The sequence below is a fragment of the Mercurialis annua genome, linkage group LG6, assembly GCF_937616625.2.
Source record: "Mercurialis annua linkage group LG6, ddMerAnnu1.2, whole genome shotgun sequence".
In the NCBI taxonomy this organism is placed as follows: Eukaryota; Viridiplantae; Streptophyta; class Magnoliopsida; order Malpighiales; family Euphorbiaceae; genus Mercurialis; species Mercurialis annua.
Window position 1 is genome coordinate 39,826,112 of NC_065575.1, and position 13,406 is coordinate 39,839,517.

Consider the following 13,406-nt stretch of genomic DNA (forward strand, 5'->3'; position numbering starts at 1 on the left):
TATTTAAATATTTATTAGATAATAACCCAAGTTAAAATCCATATTAGTGAGTCAGCCGAGTTATCAAAACTACCAAGCTTCTTCCCACTTGTCGGGCGACCAAAGTCTAACCCGACCTAAAAGCTTTATCAAAGTATAAACCCAAGTTTATAATTTTAAAACAGCTTTAATAAATAATATATTATCCAAATTATAAACCATAGTTTATAATTAAATATAACATTGATAAAATAATTATACTTATATCCCAATTATAAACCATAGTTTATAATTATGAAAATAACTTTGATAATTAAAAATCAAAATTTAAAACGGAACTCAATAGCTTAAAGTTCAAGTAACCAAAGTTACAATCAAATACTTAACTAAAATAATTAAATTTAAAAGTTAAATTGAAATTTATCCAATTTGGCATATCAAGCCAAAATTCAAGAGAACGATAATTACCTAAGTAATTATTCGATTATAAAGTCGTTTTTAAATTTTAATTATCAACACAAATCAATTTATAATTGAAATTAATATTATTTTTAGATTTGAAAAAAAAATTCAATTTATTAAAAATGATAAAAAGATATAATCAAATAGAATCAGTAACAAAAGTCAAGCATCATAATTGACAAAATCCATCTTGCCAACAATTCAAATCCAATGCAAATTTAAATAAGGAAAGACCAAAATAAACTCCAACAGTTGCCGCATGTCCATGCCTTAACATTAATCATTAACATTAACATTAACACTAACACTAACCATCATTAATATTAATATTAATCACCATAAGCCAATCACCATTAACCATCATTAGAGAATTATTAATACACATTTTGAATATAAGCATTTGCCGCCATTATCAATCCTAGAGCCAATAATGAAATCGAAATTAAAAGGGCCCAACTGACAGTAGCAAACCATTTTCTTGTTCTCTAATCAACAATCTAATCTTAGCTTATTATTACTAGTTAATCACGAACAAAGAACTGAAGCAACAATCACAAGCAACGAGTTCAACCCAACACCCTAATCAAACGATCAAAGACCAGATTATGAACAACATAAAATCAGATTTCAAATGAACAAAAATGACAGTACATTGACAAAAGAACGCAGTTAACAATTTATTTCAAAACAGTAAAACCGGCGCTTAGTACGGAGGGAATAACGTACTGAAATACGATTTCCAAGCATAGAATCGAAGAGGATTGAGTCTACTACTGCTGAGACGAGACAGATCCCAATTCAATGCTAAAACAAACGAGAATGAATCAAGAAACGGAACGTGACGATATCGACTAAAACTGAGAATGAGGAGATAAACTTACCGATTTAATGAAGCAGTGAGGGATAAGAACGTATGAAATCAGTGTTTTTGCTAGGGCTGAGAGACGGCTAGGGTTTGATGAAAGAAATTAGGTTTAAAACGTAACACGAGATATTTGAAGAAACCGTCGCATGAATAATGTTGCAGTTTCAATATATGAGTGTCTCAAATGAGACACTGATCAAAATAGAAAAATGCATGGGCCACCCACAAGGCCCATACAAAAGTAAATAAATTAACAACAGTGTCTCAGATGAGACACTGTTCTAAATAAATATGCATGGGTCATAAGGCCCATGCAAGAATAAAAAGAATATAAATCTTGGGCCACACGAGCCCAACCGACGCAACATTACCCGAACACAATTCGAACCACGACTGAAAAAAACGAACGACTAGAAATAATTAAATAAATTATCGAAAATTTAATGGAAAATAAAAATAAAAATACGGGATATTACATTCTCCCCAACTTATAAAAAAATTCGTCCTCGAATTTAAAATAAAAACAATTGTCGTACACTACACGTCGAACTGAACAAAACTCACATAACCAATGTGGAAAACGCATCGACAAGATACCCAATGTAATAAAGGAAAGTAAAAACAACAATACTATAACCAAACTCTGTCTTTCAAGAACAGTCCTCAAACAAGAAACCAACCCAACTGTAATCAAAGGTATTTTGTACTCGACGACCAACGCTCTTGCCTAAGCAAAACTCAACAGGTTGCTTCTCGAACGATAACTCAATACTACCACTTGTATAAACCTAAAAAAAATCTCAAATGCTCACTAAATTATCAACACTAACTTCCATTTGTCATAAAACAATAACGCCAATTCTATGTGAAATCAATTAGGATAAAACAGACTCTATAACACAACACTCGGCTGATATACTTAGCATAGTTGAGAACGAACCTCGAAACTCAAAACTGACATTGGTTTGCAATATAAGCGATCACGACACACATTTCTAACAATTAGGTGCTCCAACTAATAAAACACAATAATTCAATTGAGAGTTACAATTACTCTATACCAGAGTGGCTTCCAAAACCAGTTCGAAACTCATCTATTATAAAATCCTCAATATCAAATGCAAGGTCAAGCACTAAGCTCGACTGTAGTTTTTTTTTTTACAATTCCAAACTCTTTTGCTTCAAACAAAAAAACAAGGATACTGCAAACATAGATGATAAAATCTATCGTTCTAAAACAATTTCTTACTTCCGCTTGTAACATCTCGACATCAAAATAGTCGATAACAAAACCCAATAAACTTCAGATAATATTTCGTTTCCACAACAAACACTATAATAATAATCCAATCCTAATGATTAATACCAACTTGATAATACCATTAACTTGTGAATCGCAAAACACAAAACTCTTATCATAATTCAAAGAAAGACGAACCTCTCTCATGATAACAAAATCTCCAAATTAGGAACAAACAATCTCAATCAAAAATTATTCCTCCAATGATGCAAAACTAAACAACCCGTAATAACATAAGGTAATTAACCATCAACTTACATCCTAACTATGTTTCACAAATTTAACTTATTCCACACACAAAAGGTTTAATAATCGAACCAACCGGTAACCAGACTTTCAACAATTAACTCTTAACAACAGTATCGACCAAACAACATTATTGTCGAAACTCACTAACCACGATCATCGATTTTCGAATCAGCTAGTCCATATATCCTAACCAATTTAAATTCTCAAAATTATTCAATCAATTGACCATAGCTCATATACAACGAGATATCACTACGACCAATTCACCCTGACCAGACTGTTAGTTATGCTCAAAACCGAACCCAAGGGAGTATAAAATTTCTCAATACACAAAACGTTTCATATTCAAAGTTTTCTACTTCTCTTTAAAAAACTTTCGTCTTACGCCTCTTTTATATTAAAAATCGAAGTGCCTCTACCGTTGAAAAACCATCAGTTCTATAAACCACTGAAAATTTTCAAAATATTCGCATTTTGAATCCGCAAATTTCCCCTTACTTTTAAATACGTTTGCAAATTATGAAACAGTTCAACTGCCAAAACTTATGTTATCTTTAAATCAAACTTGTGTAAGTAATATATATTTTCCTCATAAATAATCAAACCGTGGCAAAAGTCTCTGTATTTAAAATACATATTGATGTTTCAAACATCCAAAATTTAAATCGCTTCCATTTTTATTTTTATTTTGCAACAAAAATACTATTTGAAGAAATCGTTCAACCAAAAATATTAACTATTCCTTTTGAATCAAATTTGACGAAATTTCTTTCTTTCCTCCGAAAGATAAAATTTAACAACGCAAATCTCTTTGTTTATGAAAATACTTTTATATCCATTTACCCAAAGTAATTAGAAAAAAAAAAAGATAACATCTTTTTTTTTTAAAAAAAAAACGCAGTGTATAAATACACATGGAGCATAACCCACGTTCTTAATCCACAAATCGTGAATTATCACGAAAGCTTTCTATTCTAAATTACTCTATACCGCACTTAGCACAACTATTTCTCGAGCGCAACCTCAAAATCATTCTTACTCATAACCACAAGATTCTGATCCTACAGACCAGTCGCTCACAACGTAAACGTCCAATAACCATCACCATCATCACAGAGTATTTGTCTAGCTACCTTTCGGTAAAAGTTTCAAAATCATTTAAAATCCAACACCTTTATATATACATTTATCACAATGTGACTCGCGAGCTCGTTTCAAAACATATTTCTCAAAACACTTTATCGAAAAATCCATTTTACATAATTGTGCGCCAGGGTGATGACATCTCTCATCCCCAAAGAGTTGCATCCAACCCTAATCATTACTATGCTAGTGATGCATGTACTATTATGCATGTATCAATTATTGATTTATCTTTTATTTAGTTAACATACTCAGTGTTCAATGCAAACCTATTCGTGACATTCAAAATGCATGTTCATGATATGACTGGGCACAATTACGTGTTGAAAAATATTTCAAATATTTTAACAATTCAACCTTTGAAATTAACTTCTCAATAAAATATTTGCTAGACGTTACACTCTGTGAGATGTGCACTCGATAACCTAAAAATATTTCTCAAATTCCTTACTTGCAACCTAGCAACACTCAATGCTATAAGACAACTCATCCTAATAACTTCATTACAACTCTACTATAAAAAGTATCTAACTAACCGCAATCCAGACTGAGCATATCCAAAGAAAATAGCACATAAAATACGTTCCTATAAAATTTACCGCCAGCTCTTGCATCGCATCCTTAAACTTGATGGAAACACCAGTGTATTAATACACCAGTCTATCTACTCGGTTCAGAGTTTCCAATATCCGTTCTAAGATAACCAGAAATCATCAGCAAATCCAAGGGAATATTCCCCTCATCTTCCTCGATATCGAAACCCAAAAATTTCGATCCACGAATCATACATCAAGGTAAGCCAACCTTGACCAGATGAAATAAATCATCCCACGTGCTACTTCGCACGAAGAGACAAAACAAAAGAATCAACTTAGTCCAACAGACAAGCGAGTTATAAAACAAATTTATTACCAACAAATTATGAATTCTAAGAACCGTAATTCACCCAAGCCTGCCATCGAACACAATTAACCCTAAACATACTTAAAAGACAAAACAGGACATGCCACAACATTTTGAAATCTCATTACATAATTTCCATGTAATTATATCACCCTTTAATAGTACACTTCAAAATTCGTTTTTGAAATTTAAAGTCAAAATACAAAAACTTCCAAGTTTTTATTGAGCCCCTGGTTAAAACAAAATCACTGTCTGTAAAAATCTCTTCTTATTTACCAATTTCTTTAAAACAGATACCCAAGTATCTCAACCCATAAAATCATCGAGCTAGCCGAGTCACTACAACTACCAAGCTCAACTCCTTAATTTGGGTGACCCAAGTCGAACCCAAAACAACCGTTTATAAAACGTATTCAAAATATTTGTAAATCTGGAAAAAATATTTTTATCAAATTTCTACCCTTTGCAAATTTGGGAGCTCAACATAATATTTCCAAATACAAGAATTTCGTTTTACTGGTAACTCAACCAAAAATCAAAATTTTTAAGAACTTAAAATAATACTTCTCTTATGATTTTGTGTCGAAACACAAATAAGATAAAACAATATTTCCAATGAAAATATTTAAATCAACATGTTGTCAAACAATGCATGACCATCAAAACACGTTTTAAGGTTGAACCCAAAATCCCTTTAATAGAAAAACAAGGCTAACGCCCAACAGACGATCACATTTAAAATCAACAATCGAGGCCGAAGTCAAGATGTACTTTATTAATAGGGAAGAAGAAATTCAACGCATCACGTAAAACAACTGTAACCATACCATATATTCTAAATCGTTTCAGGCATAAACGCCAAGATTTATCAAACAACATCATACCCAAGTATGAGTTTTAAAAAAAATTTACCAACCTAAGATTTACCGAGAAACCGAAAGCAATAGTATTCGCCCAAGTGAAATAACCTCATATTGATATAACACAGCAATTAACATTCAAGTGAAAATAAATTGTCAATCATAGCATCAACACCAAATAAAGACTGACAGACATCACCTATAGGATGTAGGCTGAAAGTTTGAAAATAAAAGATGACATTTTAAAACACATATGACCCGAATCCTAATTCCGCAGTAGTTCCTAAAACACGACATCGCTTATCATGGCAAAAACACATAACACATAACATGCATAAGGCCTTGGTTTGAAACCAAAGCTCTGATACCAAGTTTGTCACGACCCATTTTCATGAATCGTGACAGGCGCTAGGGTATGGGTATGGTTGTACCAAAACCCGTAGCAAGCCTTGCGGATAACCATAAAAGTACATAAACCTACAAGAAATCCATGCTCGGGGGCAACCGAGACTTCAGCCTAATTCTAGCAGTTTATAATAATTATATTTATATATTAAGTGCTCGAACAACTGCGAGTCTCCAACATGGCATAAATACATATTAACCCAAGTTAATATAAGAATGCTAAATAAAATATAAATCAATTGAATAATTGTATAAAAAGTATTAGACAAATAAGACTTCTAATTACTACTGCGGTCTAAGAATAAAATCAATTTAATAACTTTAATAAAAATAAGACCTCCGAGGAAATAAAGAATCGGAGACCAGCTGACTCGCTCAAAATCATAACCCTGGAAAAATTGGGAAAACAACGGGGTCAGATATACTGAGATGAGTTCATATAACTATTTACATTTATTAAGTGAAAACCTTTAAAAGACTTTTAAAATATTTGTAAAGAAATTTATCATTATGGATAAGCATTGAAACCCTAAACCACAATATACTAAATCCATTGTCGTGTCGGTGAGACGTATCTCAATAACCGATCCCCGACTGTCACTCGAATAAAACATGTGAGTCCCAGGAGACGTATCTTCCACCGGCGCCCTCACTAGGTGAGACGTATCTCTAACCTACCTCAAATACCATATATGATCATACCGGTGCGCACACAGTCTCGATGATGCCCATCGAGTAGCCCGTTCCAATTCAGATCCATAATGCCGAAAACAGTTCGAAATCTGTTTATACAATATATACATATATACAAAATGCAATTTACTTAATAAAGCGGTAAATAGCGATATAAACTCACTGCTTGCTAATCCACGTGAAAACTCCTGGCAAGCAGCCTAAACTCGGTTCGTCTCAAAAGCACGAACAGTCGACGAGTCTAAACAAATATAAATAATCATTAAAAACAGACCCTAACTCTATGGAGTACTAGACACCACATAGGACTAGCACAAACAACAAGTCAAGGTAAAGCCAAACAGAGTAAACGCAATACTCAAATAATTATACAGTTAACAACAAGTCAAGTTTATCGAGTTCTCGCTTTAAAGTCCTTTTCAGAAAATATAATTTAAATATTTATTAGATAATAACCCAAGTTAAAATCCATATTAGTGAGTCAGCCGAGTTATCAAAACTACCAAGCTTCTTCCCACTTGTCGGGCGACCAAAGTCTAACCCGACCTAAAAGCTTTATCAAAGTATAAACCCAAGTTTATAATTTTAAAACAGCTTTAATAAATAATATATTATCCAAATTATAAACCATAGTTTATAATTAAATATAACATTGATAAAATAATTATACTTATATCCCAATTATAAACCATAGTTTATAATTATGAAAATAACTTTGATAATTAAAAATCAAAATTTAAAACGGAACTCAATAGCTTAAAGTTCAAGTAACCAAAGTTACAATCAAATACTTAACTAAAATAATTAAATTTAAAAGTTAAATTGAAATTTATCCAATTTGGCATATCAAGCCAAAATTCAAGAGAACGATAATTACCTAAGTAATTATTCGATTATAAAGTCGTTTTTAAATTTTAATTATCAACACAAATCAATTTATAATTGAAATTAATATTATTTTTAGATTTGAAAAAAAAAATCAATTTATTAAAAATGATAAAAAGATATAATCAAATAGAATCAGTAACAAAAGTCAAGCATCATAATTGACAAAATCCATCTTGCCAACAATTCAAATCCAATGCAAATTTAAATAAGGAAAGACCAAAATAAACTCCAACAGTTGCCGCATGTCCATGCCTTAACATTAATCATTAACATTAACATTAACACTAACACTAACCATCATTAACATTAATATTAATCACCATAAGCCAATCACCATTAACCATCATTAGAGAATTATTAATACACATTTTGAATATAAGCATTTGCCGCCATTATCAATCCTAGAGCCAATAATGAAATCGAAATTAAAAGGGCCCAACTGACAGTAGCAAACCATTTTCTTGTTCTCTAATCAACAATCTAATCTTAGCTTATTATTACTAGTTAATCACGAACAAAGAACTGAAGCAACAATCACAAGCAACGAGTTCAACCCAACACCCTAATCAAACGATCAAAGACCAGATTATGAACAACATAAAATCAGATTTCAAATGAACAAAAATGACAGTACATTGACAAAAGAACGCAGTTAACAATTTATTTCAAAACAGTAAAACCGGCGCTTAGTACGGAGGGAATAACGTACTGAAATACGATTTCCAAGCATAGAATCGAAGAGGATTGAGTCTACTACTGCTGAGACGAGACAGATCCCAATTCAATGCTAAAACAAACGAGAATGAATCAAGAAACGGAACGTGACGATATCGACTAAAACTGAGAATGAGGAGATAAACTTACCGATTTAATGAAGCAGTGAGGGATAAGAACGTATGAAATCAGTGTTTTTGCTAGGGCTGAGAGACGGCTAGGGTTTGATGAAAGAAATTAGGTTTAAAACGTAACACGAGATATTTGAAGAAACCGTCGCATGAATAATGTTGCAGTTTCAATATATGAGTGTCTCAAATGAGACACTGATCAAAATAGAAAAATGCATGGGCCACCCACAAGGCCCATGCAAAAGTAAATAAATTAACAACAGTGTCTCAGATGAGACATTGTTCTAAATAAATATGCATGGGTCATAAGGCCCATGCAAGAATAAAAAGAATATAAATCTTGGGCCACACGAGCCCAACCGACGCAACATTACCCGAACACGATTCGAACCACGACTGAAAAAAACGAACGACTAGAAATAATTAAATAAATTATCGAAAATTTAATGGAAAATAAAAATAAAAATATGGGATATTACAGAGAGAGAGGGAGGAAAATAAAAAGAGAAGAAAAAAATAACCTTGTTGATTTTAAAAATAAAGGTTGAAATGATAAAATAAAGAAAGTCATAATATATAAATGGTAAAAAGTTGATGTATTTTTTTTAATTTTTTTTTTGTTGAGATAAGTTTCGCTCATATTTTTTCATTTTAGATAAATATCTAATTTTTCTAAAATCTAAGCAAAGTGATTTTTAATATCCGCACCTTTAGCCATTTAGCCAAATACATTCCTAAAATATAATTTGGACATTCTTATCGGTCACATTTACAAATTGTGACATATAATGACAATCGCTCTTCAGCCATCGAAACTTTGGACGATCAGATCGCCAAGATGATGGAAGATCTATTCTTGAAAAGGGAGCAACTCAATACACAAAATGTAAATTACAACGTATAAGAGTTATATAATCCCCAAAGCTTTTATGTATTACCCGAAAATAGCAGCAGAAGCAATAAGCTCAACAAAAAGAAACGGACATAAAGAGAATGAAATATAAAACTGAATATGGCTATTTAGGACAAGTTACTGGACTCGGCTTTCCTACAACTTTTGCATTTGAACATGAAGCTTTCCCTTTCGCGCCTCCAAAGCTTAAATTAATGTTGGAGAGTTCGACTTGAGAACAAGGAGCAGCTGAACTGCACTTTAAGGTCACTACTTCGGGTGTACCGGATGTCCCCCTAATGTTCGTGAAATGAATGTCACTCAGCTTCACTTTCGATGCCTGCATGTAAAAGAAAAGATAGTCAGACATTTGAAATTGAACATTTGTATTTTTTTCGAGTTTAATACTATTACGGTTAGAGGCCAAGTTGTCTTGAGTTGATCGAATAACTTCTCGATGTTTGACAAATGAACATTGAAATGCATAAATTTTGTTACCTGCTTGCTGTTGGAACCATAAAACTGATCGATGATTATGGGGTTCTTTACATTGTTCATAATAAGATTATTGAAAATAATGTTCTTAGCATTGCTGGGACCCGATCCAGCATATGTTTTGATTCTAGCTCCATTTGTAGTGCCTGAGAGTGTACAATCGGTCACAGTAATTCCGCTCACATCTAGTTCATTTTTGTACTTTCCAAGACTCCCAACACTGTTAAAATCATTAAAAATATGCAACAAATTACGTTACGAATATATGCAAATTAGAAACAATAATATAAAGCAAGTTCAATATAAACCATTCATTGAAAATTAGTTTGACGGATTACCTGAAGCCATGTCCAGGGCCGCAGGTGACTTTGCTAACGGTAACATCAGTGGCACCTTGTCCAATAGAGACACAATCATCACCGGTACCAATAGCAGAGTTGGTAAGTTTGATGCCGGTAGAACTGCTAATGTGCATGCCATCAGTGTTAGGGCTGTCTCCAGGAGCAGTTATATGGAGATTGTGGAAGTTAACGTTGGTGCAAGATACAATATGATAGTGAAAATATTTGCTATTGAGAGATGTGATCCCAGATATATCAGAATTATCCACTTTAAAAAACTTCAGTTGCTGCAACAATTAATTTCTAAGAATCAGTCAATTTTAAAAAAAAATTGATGATCATTATTATAATCTATAAATGATTTTGATGCTTACATCAGGAAGAGAGCCACCACCACCCTTATTGTATTTCCAAGAAGCGGATCCTTGACCGTCGAATGTGCCACTGCCGATCATGGTCAGACCGTCGATTCTTTCAAATGAAATCCAATTTGGATCAGTATAGTCACTGAGATCTGTTGTAGCTTTTATATATCCTTGAACCTCAACGGTAATTTTGCCTTTGCATGGTCCCACGAACACCATCGGCCCCGCCACAAACTTCCCTTTTGGGATAAGCATTCTCGACGCAGATCCTGAATCGCATGCAGCCCTCCATGTTTTTATAAATGACTACATGCAATAAAATCACGTTAAATAATCAATCAAATTTTAAATTTATTATCCGTACATGAATGTATATTGAATTTGAAGCGTTAATTAACAGGATTCATTTTATTTCAAATATGTAAATAATCAAATGGGTTGATAAGAATCAAATTAAATAAAAATGGTATTATCTTGGTTTAGGAATCGTAAACTTACAAGTGCACTATCTGACTTATCGTCGGCCTTAGCACCGTATTTTGTAACGTCAAAAACAGCACCACCACCACCTCCACCACCTCCATTACCACCACCTTTGCCACCACCTGCGGCTTGACCACCTCCGGCATGACCACCTCCATGACCACCACCTTTGCCACCACCTGCGGCTTGACCACCTCCGGCATGACCACCTCCGTGACCACCACCTTTGCCACCACCTCCGGCATGACCACCTCCGGGATGACCACCTCCGCCATGACCTCCTTGACCACCTTTGTGATGACCACCTTTGCCATCCCGACTTGCCACACCATTGACCACACAAAGTAGCAAAACTAATTTAAGTATAGCATAAATTGACTTCCTGCTACCTGTAATGGCCATGGTGATGACAACGACAATTACCACAAATCCAGAAACTGTACTTTTATTTTTATTAGTTATGAAAAGGACTTATTATTTTGATCACAAATATTTGCTAATTTATAGCCTGAAATTGACTATGCTTAGCCTACATAAAATAGATGGTAGAAAATCAATTTGACTATTTTTGTCATTGTCTTTGCTTCCACCACCATTTCCATGTAATTATCATTCTCTTTTCTTCAGTTTTTTTCTTTTGTCCTCTGTTTTTTTTAGTTTCTTTGTATAGATTATAGTCTTGATTTAGTTTACTTCATGGTTTTGCAGCAAATCATATGGATTAATTATTTTTGTAGATACCCACCCAACTATAATATTTTTACAAAATGGTTATTTAATTTTAAAAAATAATAAAATGGCTACTGAATTATATTTTTGACAAAATAATTCAAATGATGAAAAATAACAAAATCGTTATCAAACTTGTACTTTTTTACAAAATAGTACCAAAGTTTTACTTTTTTTTAAAAAAATTGATTACCGATTTGATGCCTAACTATACATTGTTGCCCTGCCCATATTAGCAAGCCGGTAACTGTTTTGTAAAAATATTGTAGTTCGGTAATTATTTTGCAATTTTTGTAATTCGGTAACCGTTTTATTAAAAATCTATAGTACGATAGCCACTTTATAACGTTTTGCAATTTGGTAACCGCTGTGTAAAAATATTATAGTTTAATTACCTGAAAAATATTTAACCCCGAGTCTTAGAGTTTTTTTTTTATAATTGGGGTGGGGAGCACTTGTGAAAGGATTTGAACCCACGACTTTGACAATTTACTGTCTAGCGCTTATACCATTCGAGCTAGCGTTTGTACCATTCTAGCTTAACCCCAAATAATAGAGTTACTTTTAAATTTTGTTGAATCATTTCTTGATTCATAATGTTACTGTTAAAGATAATGTCACATTGTTTAGGAGAATAAATATAAATGAGTTTATAAATGTGTGAAGGTTCAACCATCTATTAACTAGTTCTTGTTTTTAGGTCATAGTTGAAACTAAACACTCTCATAATCATATGGATGGATTGTCACATTTTCACCAATTTATAATTAATTAATCCCACCAATATTTCTAATATGATATCAGAGCGGGTCTGGCCCGAATTCTTAATTTGCCGGTTGTCAGTCTGAATGTCCAGTCGCAGCGGCCCGGTCCGGTGTTGCCGCTGCGTATTAAATCAAAACGTTTCAGTGGGTCTGGCCCGGGTTCTTAATTTGTCGGTTGTCCGTCTATATGTCCAGGCCCAGCGGCCCGGTCCGGTGTTGCCACTGCGTATTAAATCAAAAATTTCAGTTTCAGGAGAGTCATTTTCAAGTGACAACTGGATGTCCAGTCCCGGTTGCACTTGAGGGGGAGTGTGAAAAATATATCCCACATTGCTTAGGTGAATAAATATAAATGAGTTTATAAGTGTGTGAAGGTTCAACCACCTATTTATTTGGTCATGGTTGAACCTAAACACTCTCATATGTGGATGGATTGTCACATTTTCACCAATTTATAAAACTTAATTACTCCCACCAATAATCTCACATTGTTTAAGAGAATAAATAAAAATGAATTTATAAGTGTGTGAAGGTTCAATCACCAATTAACTAGTTATAGTTATTAGTTCATGGTTGAACATAAACACTCTAATAAACATGTGGGTGGATTGTCACATTTTTACCAATTTATAATTAATTACTCCCATCAATATTTCTAATAGTTCCTATATATGGCGTCAAAAAGTGGATCTGAAGATGATGTGGATGATTATACAAGCATTGATCCTGCACTACTAGAAAACAG

The 13,406-nt window shown here is 33.2% G+C and overlaps 1 protein-coding gene across 4 annotated transcripts; it reads right to left on the reverse strand.

The window, feature by feature from the left end:
* Positions 1–9,281: 9,281 nt before the first annotated feature.
* LOC126686987 (exopolygalacturonase clone GBGE184-like) lies at positions 9,282–11,640 on the reverse strand. 4 transcript variants are annotated; one of them, XM_056106141.1, is made up of 6 exons: positions 11,420–11,640; positions 11,184–11,347; positions 10,695–10,991; positions 10,318–10,607; positions 9,983–10,199; positions 9,282–9,824 (listed from the first exon to the last, which is right to left on the reverse strand). In XM_056106141.1, the coding sequence occupies exons 1-6, from the start codon at positions 11,568–11,570 to the stop codon at positions 9,609–9,611; spliced, it is 1,335 nt and encodes a 444-aa protein (XP_055962116.1). In that variant the 5' UTR covers positions 11,571–11,640; the 3' UTR covers positions 9,282–9,608. The 4 variants fall into 4 exon arrangements, with proteins under 4 accessions (XP_055962116.1, XP_055962115.1, XP_055962114.1 ...); XM_056106140.1 differs by having other exon boundaries at positions 11,184–11,305; positions 11,378–11,640; XM_056106139.1 differs by having other exon boundaries at positions 11,184–11,254; positions 11,321–11,640.
* Between the last annotated feature and the right edge of the window lie 1,766 nt (positions 11,641–13,406).